Consider the following 19,206-nt stretch of genomic DNA (forward strand, 5'->3'; position numbering starts at 1 on the left):
TGGAAAGCCTGAAAACGATATTGTTGTGTGGCTCCTCCAACTCCTATGACAAGATGATGTCATTTAAACCACCACCGGTTGCTCATGGGCTCCATCCCACACTGCTCCTGCGCAGACTCCGCCTCCTGCTAGGTTTTTTTGGTAATGATGCCTGTAAATAGTTTTGTGGTGATCTGTGATTTGTATAAAAAATCACTTGGGGTTTCCATGTAGAAGTATTCCTGTTATACGCGGCAGTTTCTGCTGCATTTTGATTGGCTGATTAGCTTTATTTTGGTGATGTGTGTTTTCTTTTATTTTGCAGGAGTTAGTGAAACACACTAATGATGCTGTGGAGAAGACCAACCTGCGCAGTGCTCTCGATGCCATGAAGGTGAGGCCGTTTAACGCGTACTCTGTACATCCGTCAGCCGTGCTGAAATCGGAGGCTGCAATCCGGAAGTTTCTTTGCTTTAGATGATTGGAGTCTGTGATATTTTAGTCTGTGATATTTATACGTTGTGCTGTATTCTTACACTGCGTGAATGTTTAATACCTGTTAACACGCGTTAAATTGAAAAGTAAAACCCGTAAGAGCAGTCTCAAACCACATCCGAGCTGCCTTTTTTTGTTTTAAAGGCAAGTAGCTGTGTAGCTAAATGCATGCTCAAATAGTGGCTAGAATGATGTCATAGACTAATTTGCATATGCGTAGATGTGTTACAGTCATTTGCATGTCAAAGTGCTTTACATGAAGGAGGTGTTCTGAAGATTCGATCATTTCTGTCAAGAACGCAGATCAAATGAAGCAGTGATTCGTGGTTGGGGAAAATAGTGATCAGGGATTGGTTGTTGGAGAAATAATGATCAGGGATTGGTTGTTGGGGAAAATAGCGATCAGGGATTGGTTGTTGGGGAAATAATGATCAGGGATTGGGTGTTGGGGAAATAATGATCAGGGATTGGTTGTTGTGGAAAACAGTGATCAGGGATTGGTTATTGGGGAAATAGCAATCAGGGATTGGTTATTGGGAACAGTGGTGAGTAGTGATTGGTTATTGGGGAAAACAGTGATCAGGGATTGGTTGTTGGGGAAATAATGATCAGGGATTGGTTGTTGGGGAAAACAGTGATCAGGGATTGGTTATTGGGGAAAATAGTGATCAGGGATTAATTGTTGGGAACAGTGGTGATCAGGGATTGGTTGTTAGGGGAAAATAGTGATCAGGGATTGGTTGTTGGGAACAGTGGTGATTAGTGATTGGTTATTGGGGAAAACAGTGATCAGGGATTGGTTGTTGGGAACAGTGGTGATCAGTGATTGGTTATTGGGGAAAACAGTGATCAGGGATTGGTTATTGAGGAAAATAGTGATCAGGGATTAATTATTGGGAACAGTGGTGATCAGGGATTGGTTGTTTGGGGGAAAATAGTGATCAGGGATTGGTTGTTGGGGGAAAATAGTGATCAGGGATTGGTTGTTGGGAACAGTGGTGATTAGTGATTGGTTATTGGGGAAAACAGTGATCAGGGATTGGTTATTGAGGAAAATAGTGATCAGGGATTAATTATTGGGAACAGTGGTGATCAGGGATTGGTTGTTTGGGGGAAAATAGTGATCAGGGATTGGTTGTTGGGGGGAAATAGTGATCAGGAATTGGTTGTTGGGAACAGTGGTGATTAGTGATTGGTTATTGGGGAAAACAGTGATCAGGGATTAGTTATTGTGAATAGTGGTGACTAGTGATTGGTCGTTGGCTTTATACACTGTTGGTAAGGGGCGTGAACGTGCTCTCAGCAGCCGTGATGTGTGCTGGAGAGCTGTATTGAGTGCACACAGTCACTAACGTCTGACTAAAAAAGTCACTGGATTTGCCACTAGGCTATTCTTTAAATAAAGCTGCTTAGTGGAAATAAATAATGTCACCAGATCTAGTGGCGAAGTCAGTAAGTTGGCAGCACTGACACACAGCGCCCTCTGTGGCTCCGTCCCCTTCTGCACGTTGCGACCGTCGGGTGCAGAGTGTCCTGTGTTCCACACTTCATTTCCGGATGTTTCTAGAATATGATTTAGATATTTAGAGTGCACTACATGCCACTGAGCTACTCAGAGTTAGCGCACTCGTGGCACTAAAACTGTGTAAAGTGTGTGATTTGAGTCTGAGTGAATCTGCTCCTCAGACCCTCTTGACTCTGATGATTAAGACGAGTGTGTGATGTGTAATGGAGGTGAATTACGGCGAGTGTGAGGGCGTGTAAGTGTGCTGTTAGCACCGAGAGGGGCCTAATGATTTCATTAGCCTAAATTAGCCACTTAGCATTGATTGCTAACGCGGTTAACCTCCTTGAGTGCTGCTGCGGTGAACGACTCTGATTAACGCACACAGAGAGAGAGAGAGAGAGAGAGAGAGAGAGATAGAAAGAGAGAGAGATAGAAAGAGAGAGAGAAGGAAGGAGGTAAAAGGAATTATTTTAAAAAATCATGTTTTTTTTCTGTCAAGGAAGTAAGCCTTTAAAGATGATAAAAGCATCAGGAAGTGAGGTGTAAGTGTATAAGGAAATGTGTGTGTGTGTGTGTGTGTGTGTGTGTGTGTGTGTGTTGCAGGATTTGGCACAGTATGTGAACGAGGTGAAGAGAGACAACGAGACGCTGAGGGAAATCGACCAATATCAGAAATCCATTGAGAACCTTGTGAGGCTAATCACACACACACACACACACACACACACACACACACACACACTCACTCACTCACTCACTCAGTGACTCCCCATTAGCCTTGTTAGAATACAATGTGTGTTTTAAACAGGTCAGTGTAGTAACATAGCGCCCTCTCCTGGTATTTATTCATTAAAATCTGCACACACACACACACACACACACACACACTATGATAATTAGATTCAGGTCAAGTTCCCATCGCACACTTTTGTGATCAATCGACATTAAACTGGGTGTGGTTTAGTCGCTATCAGGCCTCTGACTATAATCAGATAATATGAAGAATATTATACTAACCCAATGTGCACATTACATTCCAGTCATATCATGTAGTACTGCGTGATCTGGAGAATTGATCACGGATACTGATATCGATAAAATTCCGAATAAAAAATTAAGCAGACGCCCCATAGCATAAGTGCAGATGCTTAATAGTGTTCGAAATGGCTGATCTCCTCTCCTCTGTCCTACAGCTTTAACTCTGACACTGGAGACTCCTTCCATCAATCATAAATAAACGTTTCCTTACAGAAAACTTCGACGTTCCTGCGAATGATCTGTTACTATGGAAACGATAGCGTTAATGTAAACCTGCACTACTGTCAGAGCTGCTGTTATAGAAAACTAATGGAGACCTTCTGACCAATCAGATTTGAGAACGCAGCAGTGCTCGGGATTAAAGTCCTAATATTTATCGGCTCCATCGAACGTGACGAAAAATCACATTTTTACATTTCAAACTCGTAACGTTGTTACGTCAGGCTGTGATTTGTGTGTACATGTGTAAGTGTGTAAGTGTGTGGAATTTGAGTGTGTGTTGCGCTTGTTGCAGAATCAGCCTCTGTTAAATTACGGGAGGCCCAAAGGGGACGGCGAGGTTCGAGTCTCATCGGTGGACAAACGAGCCAAACAGGACAGGTGAGCTAACACACCCCCCCTTTCCCGAGACACCCACTGCACCTCCTGTTTCTCTGTTTTTCTCTTTTTTTATTCCTCATGTCTCTCTCTCTCTCTCTCTCTCTCTCTCTCTCTCTCTCTCTCTCTATGTACAGGCACATCTTCCTGTTCGACGCTGCCGTGATCGCGTGTAAGAGACGAGGAGATGTGTACGAGATGAAGGAGGTGGTCGACCTCCACAACTTCAAAATCACCAACAACCCCACCTCGGACAAGGAGAACCGCAAGGTGAACGACACAGAGAGAGAGAGAGAGAGAGAGAGAGAGACAGGCAAAGAATGTGAGGAAGCAAGACAGAAAGAGAAAAACACAGAGAGATGAGAAGAGAGAGGGAGACAAAGAAGGAGCAAGACAGACAGAAAAACATAGAGACAGAGAGAATGGGAATGAGAGACAAAGATATAGACAGATAGAGAGAGAGAGAGAGAGAGGCACACACAGACAGAGAGAGACAATAAAGAAAGTTAGGCAGTGAGATATAGAGGCAAAGAGAGACAGAGAGAGAGGCAAAGAGGACGCGAGGCAGACAGAAAAACAGAGAGACAGAGACAGAATGGGAATGAGAGACAAATATAGACAGAGAGAGAGGGAGAGAGAGAGAAACAGTCAAATAGAGAGAGAGAGTGAGAGAGAGAGAGGCAAATAGAGATACAGACAGACAGAAAGAGAGAGAGAGAGAGGCAAATAGAGAGACAGACAGACAGAGAGAGAGGGAGAGAGAGAGGCAAATAGAGAGACAGACAGACAGAGAGAGAGAGGGAGAGAGAGAAGCAAATAGAGAGACAGACAGAGAGAGAGAGAGAGAGAGAGGCAAATAGAGAGAGACAGTCAAATGGAGAGAGAGAGAGAGAGAGAGAGAGGCAGGCAAATACAGAGACAGACAGACAGACAGAGAGAGAGAGAGAGAGGCAAATAGAGAGAGACAGTGAAATGGAGAGAGAGAGAGAGAGAGAGAGAGAGGCAGGCAAATACAGAGACAGAGAGAGAGAGAGAGAGAGGCAAATAGAGAGAGACAGTCAAATGGAGAGAGAGAGAGAGAGAGAGAGAGAGAGGCAGGCAAATACAGAGACAGAGAGAGAGAGAGAGAGGCAAATAGAGAGAGACAGTCAAATGGAGAGGGGGAGGGGCAAATAGAGAGACAGACAGACAGAGAGAGAAAGAGATTCAAATAGAGAGAGACAGTCAAATGGAAAGAGAGAGAGGCAAATAGACAGACAGACAGCGAGAGAGACACTCAAGCAGAGAGATAGAGAGACAGATAGACAGAGACAGTCAAATAGAGAGCTAGAAAGACAGACAGATAGAGGCAAAGAAAGTGAGGCATTGAGAGAGAGAGGGAGACACAGAGAGAGTGAGACAGACAGAAAAACAGAGAGACAGGGAGAGAGAGGTAGTTATATAAGTATTGGCACCCTTTAAGGAACACTTAACAGAAGTTAAAATGACCTGCTACGTGAAATGAGTGATGAGTTATATTATTATACATTTAAACATATGGAGAAACTGTAGATGACAAAAATCATTCATCATTTTCATACACACTAAATTTTAAATAATAATAATAATAATAATAATAATAATAATAATAATAATAATAATAATCATGTAATAATCAATCAATCAATAAAATAATCAAAAGTCATGTAACGGATATAACAATTCCATAATTCAAAATCCCATTAAGCACAAACAGGGCCACAAGAAATCGTTTCAAAAGTCTGACATTTTGTCAGGAGTTGTAGAGAAAGAGGACTCATGAGTTCACCCTCCATCCGCACAGTGAGGAAGAGGAGGATGAAGGACTGCACATTTTCAACATCAGCTATTAGACGCCATTCATAACAACAAGCTGTTTGGACGGAAGCTCTTCTGCTCTAACTGTCCTGAAACGGCTCTTGAAAAGATCGAAGGCATCACGAATTGTGCGAAGCATCAGCATAATTTAGCGCAATACCTGGTTACCTCTGCCAGGAGGTTAGATTAACCCTTTAATATGATAATAACCCTAAATATACAGTACATTCATATCAAAACAGAATCAGTGCGCTGCTTAATCAGGTCACTGTTTCAGAGAAGAAATGCTGCACAGGTGATTCAAAACCAGGAAGTTCAAACCTATACACAAGCTGAAAAAACAACAGCAACAGTTAACACTTACAGACGCGATAATACGATGATACTTTGCGAGGAAACGAAGACACAGCAGGAAGCTAATCAGGAACAACACAAAACAGACGAACACAATGAGATAACAAAGCAATGACAGGTCAAGAAGAGAAAATGAAAGCTCATGGCACGTAATAGTTTTATAGTTTCATATTATTTTATCCCGTGAATGATTTTATTCTCATTATATTTAAATAATTCTGTTTCCTGCTATATTTATATTTCATTTTATTCTGTATTTGTGCACTTTTTAACTCCTACTTATGTTCGTTCCCATATTTTCACGTCATCCTTTAATTTTATCCTGTCCATTCTGTTACCTTATGTTTTTCCCCCATTTAATTCTTATCTCTTTATTAAGTTGAGTTACGGCATGTACGATAAATGCGTAAAAATAAGCTGATGTTGAATCAGAATTATTATTATTATTATTATTATTATTCAGTTTATTATTTAATATTATTAGCACGTTTAAAGTTAAAATATCGCTTATTGCGTACGTTACGTATTTTGGTTATAGTTCTTTGCTTATTTAGATACAGGGTGCCAATACTTTTGGAGTTGACATTCATGCATTGATGTTTAATACGTTTTCTTCCCCTCAGTGGTCGTACGGGTTTTACCTCACACACAATCAGGGACGGAGCGGCTTCGAGTTCTTCTTCAAGACCAAAGAACTGAAGAAGAAGTGGCTCGAGCAGTTCGGCATGGCCATGTAAGTGTGTGTGTGTGTGTGTGTGTGTGTGTGTACAACCTGCAACTCTCGTTTTTCAGGTTGCTTGTTTATCAGATATATGTAGACAAGCTTTCGTCTCCTTACACAACAACACGATCACACACACACACACACACACACACACACACTCACACACTTTATGCAAGCCTGCATGTCAAGTACGTGCCTGATTTATGGCGAGACACTGACACTGAGTCCACATTCCGCACTAAATGTACTAATCCCACAGCGCTGCTGAATCCTGGATTCTGATTGGTCAGAAGGTGTCGATTCATTTTCTATAACAGCAGCTCGGACAGTTACATTAATGCGCTATCGTTTCCATAGAAACACAGGGACGTTGTACGTTGAATGCATTACGTAAACAGATTTTTAACAAACGTGTCATCGTAGATACAGCGAGGTATTCCGTACGGACACGTGTAGTTAACATTAAGGAAGGAGTCTCCAGTGTCAGGGGTTAAGCTTGGGGAAGAGGGCTGTGTTTTTGTTTTGTTTTTGTCTTATAAACTTCAAGAGAGAAAAAGAGAGAGGCTGGTGAGGGAACGACTGTAACGTAGAAGCGTGAGGAGAAGAACTCGTTTCAAAGAGGTTCCACAACGTTACACGTAGCTATAAAGAGATAAAAAGTACCACGTCATACTCCAGTAAATAGAAAATCCTAACTGTTGATAAATCGCTGTTACTTTAGGATGGTAACTGTGAGTCTGCTCCGCTCCACCGCTGATGATGTTCCTATAACAGCACGACACGCGCAGCGTTTTATTCCTTACAGAATGGCCGACGTTAAACGTAAGATCAGGTCACACTAGTGCACGCAGAGTCTGCGATACTTCATCCCTCTTCTATCTCTCGTTCAGCTCCAACATCCAGCCGGAGAACGCCACCAGCAACCAGCACGAGTTCCGCATGCACACGTTCGAGAGGATCACGGCCTGCAGCTCCTGCAAGATGTTGCTCAGGTGAGCTGACGACGTTTTATACCATCAACTCGCAATATAGAGCACGTACTGCAGAATCTCAAGACAAGTACGAGACAAGACCCATCCGACCCGTCACCATACCGACGGTATCGCCAAAGCGTATCGCGTAATCGTTTATCGCGATATCGATATCACACTGATATATCGCCCAGGACGGACGTTTACCGTTAAAGTCACCGTATAAATACAATCGAGTTGAATCCTCAGGTAAGCCACTAAAACAATAAAGCGAGAAAAGAAAAGGTCAATATTTATAAAGTGTCAGGTTTTATGAGTGCATGCTGGGTCCTCGAGTGCCGCAACAGAGCAACGTTCACCCGATCGTCGTGTGTTCGAGTCTCGATCTGTAGCTAGGAGCCGTTCGCCGTGACGCCAGCCAATCATGTTTGAGGAATGAGTGTGTTCCGCTGCTCTGTGGCACATGTAGGTCTCAGAGGAAGCACGTGCGAGCCTTCACTCTCACCGGCTGATAGCTGTGATATGATAGAGGAGCGCTGACGGGTGAGTGGGAATTGGTTGCTGACCAAACGTGTTGAGGGATGCTGCTTGTACACTCGTATCAGCACCACACACACACACACACACACACTGCTGTAAGTAAGTAAGTGAGAATAAACCACCGTACCACTTTTCCATTGATGCGTGGAGTAGAGGGGCGCCAATACATTGTACAGTATGACAAAGTGGCCTACATAAACTTGGCCTACATAATAAACCTCCACCTTAGGCATGTTACATAAGCGATTATCGTGACACGTCTGTACTGTAAGGAGGAAAAACAAGAGTTATTTCCTTATCTGTTCTAAGCAGTGTAGTAATTCTACTGAGTCATGACCCGGGTTAGAGGATAGTGTGTCACATGGTATACTAGAATATACTCCTGCTTCTTCCTGCATGCTTCTGTTGTTGTTTTTTTGCAGGCAAAACCTGACCTACTTCATTATGTTTTGGTTTATGATGCAGAATGTGATCGCGTTCTACCCTGACATACGCACAGTGTAATAATAATAATAATAATAATAATAATAATAATAATAACCGAATTAATAATGCAGTAAAGCACAAAAGAAACATCTGCTCAAAATGTGTGTGAAATCCATAGGTACATTCACACGTACAGCGATTTCACCTCCGCAAGTCGCCGGTAGGCGTTCCTACTACTGGTTGCCGTAGTAACATGGGTGGCCCAACTACAGCAGCATTCCACTTTTAACTTTTGACAAACCGGTTTTCTTGCCGCTAAATTGAGACGTTCTGGAGGGAGAGCGCTCTTATATAAAAGTCTGCAGTGTATATATGTGTGATCCTACGAGATGAAGGAGAGGCGGTGTGCGCTCTGTGCCGTCGCGGCCTTCTGTCTGCGGAAAAACCTCAAGCGCCAATGAGTTTCGCTTAGCGCCTTTAAAGCAAAATAATAATAATAATAATAATAATAATAATAATAAAAATAATAATAATAATAATAATGAAACACTCACTTTTTGTTGCAATCGAGCAAACTCACGGTGTCGCTCCTATCTCAGTGAGTGCGTGTCACCATCAGGGTGTCGTTCACTATGTGTTCGATGGTGACCGGGAGCAGGACCGGAGCTCTTCGTCCGTGTGTTTCCTAGGTGAAGTGTCCGGCTCGGTGCTGCTCGTTCCCGGGCGCCGAAGCAGCGACAAGCCGGAAACTTCACCCAAGATAGGAGCTACACTGGGATTATGTACTTTATTATTATTATTATTATTATTATTATTTGCTTTAAACCCGCTAACATCCTGAGCTAAGCTAATTAGCTACTGCCGCAATTCTGCTAGCGAGCATGGGAGGCTATGGATCAGTAGTGCGCTCTACTGTCTTCGCTCCCATTGGTACTCGCTGCTCGAAGTCGCTCCAAATTTGCATGAAGTTCAACTTTTCTCAACTTTCAATGTCACCGGACACGCCCACTTCTGCATCGTGTCGCCAGAAGTCGCCGGCTCTCATTGAAAATGAACAGCCTGCGGTCGCTGTGTGAACGCACCTTAGGACTTTTGCACAGTACTGTATATAGTATACAGCGTAACAATGCTCTAACAACAACGTCCTAGCTATCATCGGTTAACTAACGAGCCTAGCTGGCCCTAATTAGATTAATTATTAATGTATATGAAATACCGATTGTTGTAACTCTGGAGGCAGAACATCAAGAGGATTTGAGCTGCTGGTTGTGATGAGAGACGTCACATCACAGACCGAAAATCATGTCCCAGAGATGAGGTACACTGCAGCGTTGAACTGTTTGCTATGAAGTACTTTAGATTCAACATGTCATCATATTCACTCACGATTTTTTTCTGGCTTTGTTTTTTTTTTGCCTGCCCTAAACTTGTGACCTGATTGGTTGGAACGTAAAAAAAACAAACACGCTTTTTGTCATTCGTTGCTTTTCTGGAAAAAAAAAAGAAAGTTTTCAGTAGGGGGGTAGAGTGGCTTTTAGTGGTTAGCACGTTTGCCTCGCTCCTCCGGGGATGTGGGTTCGAATCCCACCTCCAGTCTGTGTGTGCAGAGTTTGCATGTTCTCTCCGTGCTTTGGGGGTTTCCTCCGGGTACTCCGGTTTCCTCCTCCAGCACAAAGACACGCACTGTAGGCTGATTGGCATTTCCGAAATTGTCCGTGGAATCTAATCCCCTGGGATAGGCTCCAGGCCCCCCTGTGACCCTGTGTAGGATAAGCGGTGTGGAAAATGTATGGATGGAACTGCTTTCATCTTTCGGAAGCTCCGTTGTACCATAAAAACATAGCTCCAAGCGCTTTTCAACAGCCACGGCATTACACCCGCCTTGCCGCCAACTTTCCTGAGAAACTACACGGAAATATGGCCTGGGTGTATCTGGAAATCATCCAGGAGGAGACGGACGAAGTTGCTGGGGATTATACATCGGGATCGTTTAGATCAGGGGCACAAAATGGCTGCTCACGATTTCTAAACTTTAACCTTCTGTAGCAGATCCTCTGTAGAGGTTTATGCAGTCGCACGGATTCCTAATGAAGGAAGTTCGTCAGACCAGAGACTCACTACGTTACTTCAGAAAGGGGAGGGTTTTCGCAGATTTGCATAGATGTGTCGTTTGATTTGTTCTCTCTGGTCCGATTACCGACCGGAAGGGCGCATTCATTTATTCTCTTTGCATCGAATTCCAAGTCTGATCAGCGTAAACTGCTGACATAAAGCACCGCTACAAGACAAATAGCTTAACCACTTCAACTGTTTTATTTACAGCCATAAACTAGTCACTAATATTGTGCGTTAAATGTCTGTCACCATTCAGTCATGTCAGTCGCTTATGAGGCAGTGATGGCTTAGTGGGGGGGGGGGGGGTTACTGATCAGAAGGTCGGGGGGTTCAAGCCCCAGCACTGTGAAGCTACCACCGCTGGGCCCTTGAGCAAGGCCCTTAACCCTCTCTGCTCCAGGGGGCGCTGTATCATAGCTGACCCTACACTCTGACCCCAACTTCCTAACATGCTGGGGTATGCGAAGAAAAGAATTTCACTGTGCTGTAATGAATACGTGACCAATAAAGACTCGTTATCATTATCATTATCATTCCTAAACAAGAAGTAACTGGACGCTATGTGCTTTATATTAAGAGGTAAAGAAGACGGATTTGGCGTTGTATTGGTGTGAAATCTGAAGCCAGAGGCCACAGTGTTGTTAAGAATGTGGATTAACGGTGTGTCTCTTTCTCTTGATCAGAGGGATCTTTAATCAGGGTTATCGGTGCGCTAAATGTGGAGAAGGAGCTCATAAGGAATGTTTGGCCAGAGTGCTAATGTGTGGAAAAGGCAGTGGATGCGGTGAGTCCCACACACACACACACACACACACACAGCGTTCATGTCATTGTGCTTTTATTCTTTACTTTGCCGTGTCCTGTTCTGTTCTAGTCCTGTCTCCGCCCCTTACCACTGGTTTGCTACCCTAATGTGTTCACCTGTTAAAAGTTGTGTAAAGTCCGTGCCCAGTTTTCTCAACCCCCGCGTTTTGACCTTCGCTTGTTTGTTGTTTATGAACATCCCGGTTTGTCACGGCCTGCTTGTGTATTGACCCACAACAAAACACACGCTGAGCACACACACTCGCGTCCTACCCTCACACACCACATCACAATATCGACTATGTGGAAATCGATATAAACATCACCACAGATTGCTCACCAGCACTGCAAACCACACACACACACACACACACACACACACACACACACAAATGTACACTTCACTACCATGACCACATAAACACCACAACAAACATTTTCACATACAGCGGTTAAATCAGCCAGCGGGTGTGTTTATAACCATATCATCATATGATCGTTATCTGATTTGGATGTTCGCCAGATTATTGGATTTATCGTGTAAACACATACACACACACACACACACACACACACACACACAATTAAATGTTATACCTGTGAACCACAAGGAAACGAGGGAAGCTGTGATGAAAACATTTATTTATTTACCGACTTAACTTGCTTCCCTTTGACTATTAGACTATTCTAGGTCAGATTTATATCTGTTTACTCTACAACTGGTTCTTCTTGAGCCTCTGTGTGTTTTGTGCGTGTGTGTGTGTGTGTGTGTGTGTGTGTGTTATCCGTCTATTACGGAACAAAGTTCTCTCTGGTAAACACTGTGCTCTGAGGGGGCGGGGCCTCATACCTGCTGTCAGGATACACACCTCTGTGCAAAACAAGTCTCAAGGAGAACTTCGCGTACCTGTCAGACCGATCACATCTGCAGCACAGCGCGTATATATGCACATACCTGTGTGTGTGTGTGTGTGTGTGTGTGTTTACGTGTGCATGAGTGTGTAAAGTGTGTGTTGGAAGAGATTCCCTCCTAACTATGCCTGTTTTCAACATGCTTGCAGATATGGGATCCTCCAAAACACAGGTAAGATCCCACCAACACTAAAAACTCTGTAAATGTGTGTGTGTGTGTTGTTGATTTTCCTGGTGCAGTGCACTTGGAGTTAGGATAAACAGTAAGGGTTACTAATGCAAGCGGTTATTTTACTCCACTTACACTCAGTACTGCAGCACAGGAGGAACACCAATCTATGCAGTCGATCTTCTTTATGTTAAGAGGTTTAACTTGATGTTCCTGTTGCTGTAGTGCAGTGTGTGTGTGTGTGTGTGTGTGTGTGTGTGTGTTCTGCATGCCTTGTTAGCAGTGGAGTGTATGTTGACTGAGTAACTGCTTTCAGTGTAAACAGTTGTAATGAAAAGCTTATATATTAAATAGAAACACGGATTAGCAGATTGGCTATGCTAAATTTGCCCCAGAGTGTGTGTGAGTGTGTGTACAAGGTGGCAAACTGACATCCCATCCAGGGTATTCCCGGGTCAGACCCAGTGTTCCCGGGATAGACCCGGCGTTCCTGGGATAGACCCAACATTCCCAAGTTAGATCCAGTGTTCCCGGGATAGACCCAGCGTTCTCAGGATAGACCCAACGTTCCCAAGTTAGACCCAGTGTTCCCGGGATAGACCCAGTGTTCCCAGGATATACCCAGTGTTCCCAGTGTTCCACCTTGACACTTACCGGGATAAAGTGCTTGTTTACAGACTATTGTCTAATATATTAGAAAAATAAAGAGTTCCATCAGATGGGAGTTAGAATGTAGCGCTGAGCAGTGTGTGATGATGTGGGTGTGGTTAAAGCTGCTTTGACATTTCACTACTTTGTACGTTTGTGAATATTTGCTCCAGAAACTCTCGGCTTACGGATGTGTGGCAGTGGATCATAATGTTGTTCATTACAATCACAGTGCCCTATCATCGAAGGCTGTTTTACTTATTAACAGTGACTTCAGTCCCAACCTCAATAACCCAAACATCTAATACCTTCAGTCTGGACCTAGTTGGTTATTTCAGTGAATATTTCAGAAATGAAAAAGGCCCCGAGGCTCCAATAAATATCCAGGGATATGCCTGTGTGCACCGGAATAAGGAGCGTGATATTCGAATCGACGGTTTAGGTTCGTTAAGACTTTCATGCATGCGTTACTCAGTAACGTCCAGATCGTTTACATTTATTCATCATTTTTTTTAAATGACCTTCATGCAGAAGATTGTCCATGTTCAGGAACACCATGAATTTAAAAAAAAAAAATAGAGTAGAAAACATTGTACCTGAAATAATAAATAAATAAATAAATAAATACAATATGTTATCAACGAAAATTGTTAACATTTAGGTCTACAATATCGAATGTCGACCAAAATAATGATAATATACTTTTGAACAAAATATATTGACAAAATGTGCAAAATTTGTGCAAAATCTCGCAACAAATTTATTTCAAATTTATTAATAGTAATAATAATAATAATAATAATAATAATAGTAATATTTTTGAAAAAGAATCTTTATTTGTAACATATTTTTAAGGCAACACATCTGTTTCGCGTGCGAAACCATACATCGTGATGCACATCGCGTATCGTGGAAATGCCTTTGCGTATCGTGATATGATATTGTTGTCGTATCGCTCCACCCTAATGGTGAGGAACGTTGGACGGGCTGCGTATTGTTCTCACCTGCGCTAATCTACACGTTTTATCTCCAGTCACCTCACCTGCATACGCTCAGAACGCTCAGATACACCTGTGTGTACTGTGTATGACACCGTGTGTGTTAGTGTGTAGATAATACCATGTTTATATCAAACACACAGCGATGCTGAACTCTGGATCCTGATTGGTCAGAAGGTTGTCGATTCGTTTTCTAGAACACGTTTATATGAACGCGCTCGTTCTGATACGTTACCGTTTCCGTAGTAACGGCCGGTTCACGGGGGACTCGCGCTAATACGGACGCTCGGTTAATAATAAACAGAGTTTTAAAATAACCGACGATTTCGTTTGGAAGGAGTCTCCAGTGTTGGCGCTTCGTAACAGTCAGCTCTAAGTTTTCCGACGCTCTTCGGGAGAGGGGAGTTTACGGGGAAATGACACGTTGCGGGGTTGTTGTTTTTTTGGCTGTTGCTGATTACTTTTCATTTATTATTTGTGTGAATAAATCAAGTAAATAAATCAAGAAATCAAATGAAAAAAAAGAGTCATTGATCTTGATCGCATTGAATAAGTAGATAAGAATGGATTATTCTTTTATATACTGTAGTTATCACAGTAAAAGATTGAATAAGTGTGAAAATTGAATTAAGGAATTAAATGATGTAAAAACAACAGAAATATTAGTAAATAAAAATGAAGATGACCGGATATATCAAAATAAAGACGCAATATACACGCTGAATAAATCATGCTACAGATACGTATTGAGCTAGCTTTTGATATATATATATATATATATATATATATATATATATATATATATATATATATATATATCACTTTTTAAGGACTTATTTCCCAGAATTTGTTATAGCTGTAGTTTGGCTGTAGTTTAGCTCTAATTTAGCTGTAGTTTAGTTCTAATTTAGCTGTAGTTTAGCTGTAGTTTGACTGTAGTTTAGCTCTAATTTAGCTGTAGTTTAGTTCTAATTTAGCTGTAGTTTGGCTGTAGTTTAGCTTTAATTTGACCGTAGTTTATCTGTAGTTTAGCTCTAATTTAGCTGTAGTTTAGTTCTAATTTAGCTGTAGTGTGGCTGTAGTTTGGCTATAGTTTAGCTTTAATTTGACCGTAGTTTTCTGTAGTTTAGCTCTAATTTAGCTGTAGTTTAGTTCTAATTTAGCTGTAGTGTGGCTGTAGTTTAGCTCTAATTTGGCCGTAGTTTATCTGTAGTTTGGCTGTAGTTTAGCTCTAATTAAGCTGTAGTTTGGCTGTAGTTTAGCTTTAGTTTGGCTGTAGTTTAGATGTAATTTGTCAGTAGTTTGGCTGTAGTTCAGCTCTAGTTTAGCTGCAGTTTGGCTGTAGTTTGGCTGTAGTTTAGCTCTGTTTCTGCAGCAGTGCCGTGCAGGGTTCGTGACTGAAGCGTGAACCCTGCACACAGTTTGATAAGCAGCTTGTTCTGAGGCTGTGAGCTGTCGTGCGGCTTTACTGCAGCGTGAGCTTTATTCACCGTGTTTACTTTCTTCACAGGACCGATCACACAGCCGGAGAGCAGATCCAGGTGAGATGGAGTGTCTCACACACACACACACACACACACACACACACACACACACACACACACACACCCAATCTCTCCTCTTTTTTATCAGACACTTAATCCCCCAACTCCTCATGTTCGCTTCTCTGCAGCCCCGGGTCTCCAATACTCCCGAGCACGACAAGTTCACACACGTTAGCAAGGAACTGCATCTAGCACGCTGGAATGTGTTACAGAAAAGCTCTCTCACACACACACACACACACACACACATGCGATAACCATGTTCCAGTTCACGTCTTTAACCCGTTCATGTACATGTAATAATATATTAGATATAAATCAGCTTCAGACCACTCCAGTGTTATACACACCATTATGATTATTATTGATTATTATTAATATTATGTATTAAAATCGCATTAAGTATCGCTGCTCCCAATCCAACATGGCCGACGGTGACATTTCAGCACGTTTATTTCTAAACTTTCTACATAAGGAAAACATCTCAGAAACTAACAAATAGTGCAGATGTTTTTAAAATATGGCCGCGTATTCATTTTGAGCGTAATTACTGTATTTGCTTTAAAAAAATTTATAATATAATATAATCTAGTCTAGTCTAGTCTAGCATGTCGTGTTTCCTGTTATAAGATTATACAAAAAAAAAAAAAGTGCAAACCAAGTAACTGAAGCTATTTATAGACATTTTTTTAACTCATTTCAAGGTTTATATTATTTAAATGTTGATTTAAAAAAGTTTGAGAATAATGACCTTTAACCTCAGTAACCCTGACCTTTAACCTCAGTAACCCTAATTATAATGAAATACAATTGTACCTCTACTTAAACCTTAACATCAGTGGCTCTAACCTTAATGTTTATATTTGAGCCCAATCATGTTTACAAAAAATCATAGGGGAACTTTAGTGCAAAAAAAAGAGGTAAATAAGACAGACACACACACACACACACACACACACACACACACACACACACACACACACCCTGTCTGTGTTCTGTTTCACTCTCTTTGTTGTGGTGACCCGAGGCAACGCTAATAGCTGTGTTTGTAGTATTTAGGGTGGAAAGCTCTTTTTGTTCTAGGTCATGAGTTCACTTCTTTATAACCTAGCCTTCATTAGGATGGACACACACACACACACACACACACACACACAACAAGAAAGACAGAGAGTGATTGTGTTCTATCATGCATTATTAGCTGCTCACTATCGGTAAGGCGATCAGAAGGACCATAGACATCACAGACACATACCTGACATGTGTAGGGTGCGCGCACACACACACACACACACACACACACACTAGCCTGCAGTTTGATAACTGGCTCATCTAGTACGTGAATGTCAGTTCGGATTTCTTATTCTAGACTGCAGACGAAATATGATCATCTCACACACACACACACACACACACACACACACACACACACACACACACACACAATGCCTTGCTTGTTTTTTTGCTTCCACAAACACACAAAATAACTGACTATCTGTCTGACTGTCTGCCTCACTACCTGTCTGTATCTCAGTCTGTCTTTGTGTCTGTCTAACTGCCTTTCTATGTGTCTGTCTATCTATCTGTCTGTCTGTGTAATTGTCTGTCTGCATTTCCTGTCTGTCTGTCTGTCTGTCTTCCTGTATAACGTTCTGACGGTGTGTCTGTCTGCCTGTCCGTCTCTTTAAACGTCTGCCTGTCTTTGTGTCTTGCCTTCTGTCTATCTGTTTGACCGTCTACCTCTCTGTCCAGCTGTCTGTCTGTCTGTCCGTCTGTCTGCCTGTCTCTCGATCTCATAACTCTCATAATTACTGCGACTTTCACGTCTCACGTTACTGATAAGCTTTTATTTTCCCCGTCAGGTTTGCCAAAAATGTTGGCTATAAGGAATTACCGCGGAGATCCCGTGCCGCAATGCGGCCCCGCCCTCAACATCCAGCAGGGTGACATCATCGAGCTGATCCGCGCAGACCTGCACAGCTCCTGGTGGCAGGTATGAAAATAAAACAAACTCTACTTCACAGAAAGCCCTGATGAACCGATGAAGGATCCAGACCTGGAACTTTATTGATCTCATCAGATATTTATCAAATATTCCGCTAGCTCAGACACGCCTAGCGTTTTTGGCTAGCTGGTTAGATGATCCGTAATCACCCTGCTGGAATTAAAGAGACGGTCGTCATCGTCCACAGCAGCAGCAGCGAGCAAATTTACCACCTCAACACGCTGGTTTAGATTTGATAGCATACTTTGAATTAATTAATTAATTATTGTGCCTGGGGTGCAAACGAGACCTTACTAGCGTCTAACAAAGACCGTCTACGACAGTTGTGCAGTTTCCTCAGACACTGATGTGAATTTGATTGGATTGGATGGATGTCTTTGAAATAAATAAATAAATAAATACATAAATAAATGGGAACTCAGCTGATTTGCATAGCAGCTGGGCCAGAACAATGTCTCACGGCATTTGCGATTTTTCACAGTTACGCCGAAGGTCAAAATGAAAATGTAATGAGTACAAAGAAGTTGTTTTTTTTTTCTAGTGGAAGTGTACTTGATTAAGTCTACAATTATTCAATTTCAATGTACCCAGTCACTTGAGTATTTTCCGTCCCTTGAATAAACAGGACATCAGAACAATATTAGAGGGAACAATTGCCTATGAACTCTGAGCAATTCGCTACGGTGTTGAGTAAACACGTGTAGAAGAGCGTGGCGGGAAGATCGAGAGTAAAATGTGTTTCAGAGTAACACACTAGTCTCTGACGGCGTTATACAGTGTCAGAATGAATCGAAAAATATTTGCTCTTCCCAATCAATCCTGAGGCAAATAACGTCGGTGTCATGCTATTTTTTGGTAAATCACACCCTCTTCAAATGGAATGAGAGTCCGCGGCGGTACGGTGGATCTCACTCGGCGAGTTCACGAGCTACAACCAGAAACAAATCTGGAACCGAAAAACAAAGATAATGCTTGGATGTAGGGGGCTGAGAAGAAGAATAACACCGTCTCTGAGTCTTATTTGTAGTCACGGCATCGCTTCGCTCCAATCGACTTGGCTTGATCCAAAAGAAATGCAGTTGGGGGAAAAAAATATCATTATATTAAGATTTGAATTTTGGACACTAGCACCTTCCATCCTGGCATCATCGGTTATACTCAGGATTGTGTGCAGGTTGCATGCTAATGGCTGAAATAATAACGAGGGAGGTTTTTTTTCCACACACAGTGTGTGTGTGTGTGTTTGTGTAGTTTTGAGTGTGACAGACTGTGTAACTTCGTCAGATGCCGCCCTCTGTCAACACTCGGTGCTGTCGATGCAAGCTGTTTGTCTCGCTGGCTCTCTGAGATAGCACACACGCCAGCATACCGCCCACTGAGTGTATACACACACACACACACAAACACACGCACGCACGCACAAATGCCTGAGAGTTTTTAATCACGTCATCATACAGAAGGACACAGAAGCAAAGAATGACAGTGCACACACACACACACACACCTCGACACGCGCTGATTATAGCGTTTAATGCTTGACAAAA

General features: G+C 42.3%; 1 protein-coding gene across 2 annotated transcripts in view; it reads left to right on the forward strand.

Moving 5' to 3' along the window:
• Nucleotides 1–19,206, forward strand: part of LOC128605444 (guanine nucleotide exchange factor VAV3) — a 95,517-nt gene that overhangs the window by 60,026 nt on the left and 16,285 nt on the right. For both annotated transcript variants that reach the window (XM_053621005.1, XM_053620916.1), the window contains exons 11-20: nucleotides 305–373; nucleotides 2,585–2,671; nucleotides 3,534–3,619; nucleotides 3,754–3,886; nucleotides 6,430–6,539; nucleotides 7,421–7,522; nucleotides 11,266–11,366; nucleotides 12,448–12,470; nucleotides 15,624–15,654; nucleotides 17,520–17,650. In XM_053621005.1, the coding sequence (XP_053476980.1) occupies nucleotides 305–373; nucleotides 2,585–2,671; nucleotides 3,534–3,619; nucleotides 3,754–3,886; nucleotides 6,430–6,539; nucleotides 7,421–7,522; nucleotides 11,266–11,366; nucleotides 12,448–12,470; nucleotides 15,624–15,654; nucleotides 17,520–17,650 (873 nt within the window). The remainder of the gene's footprint in view (nucleotides 1–304; nucleotides 374–2,584; nucleotides 2,672–3,533; nucleotides 3,620–3,753; nucleotides 3,887–6,429; nucleotides 6,540–7,420; nucleotides 7,523–11,265; nucleotides 11,367–12,447; nucleotides 12,471–15,623; nucleotides 15,655–17,519; nucleotides 17,651–19,206) is intronic.

Source organism: Ictalurus furcatus, chromosome 1 (genome assembly GCF_023375685.1).
Source record: "Ictalurus furcatus strain D&B chromosome 1, Billie_1.0, whole genome shotgun sequence".
Classification (NCBI taxonomy): domain Eukaryota; kingdom Metazoa; phylum Chordata; class Actinopteri; order Siluriformes; family Ictaluridae; genus Ictalurus; species Ictalurus furcatus.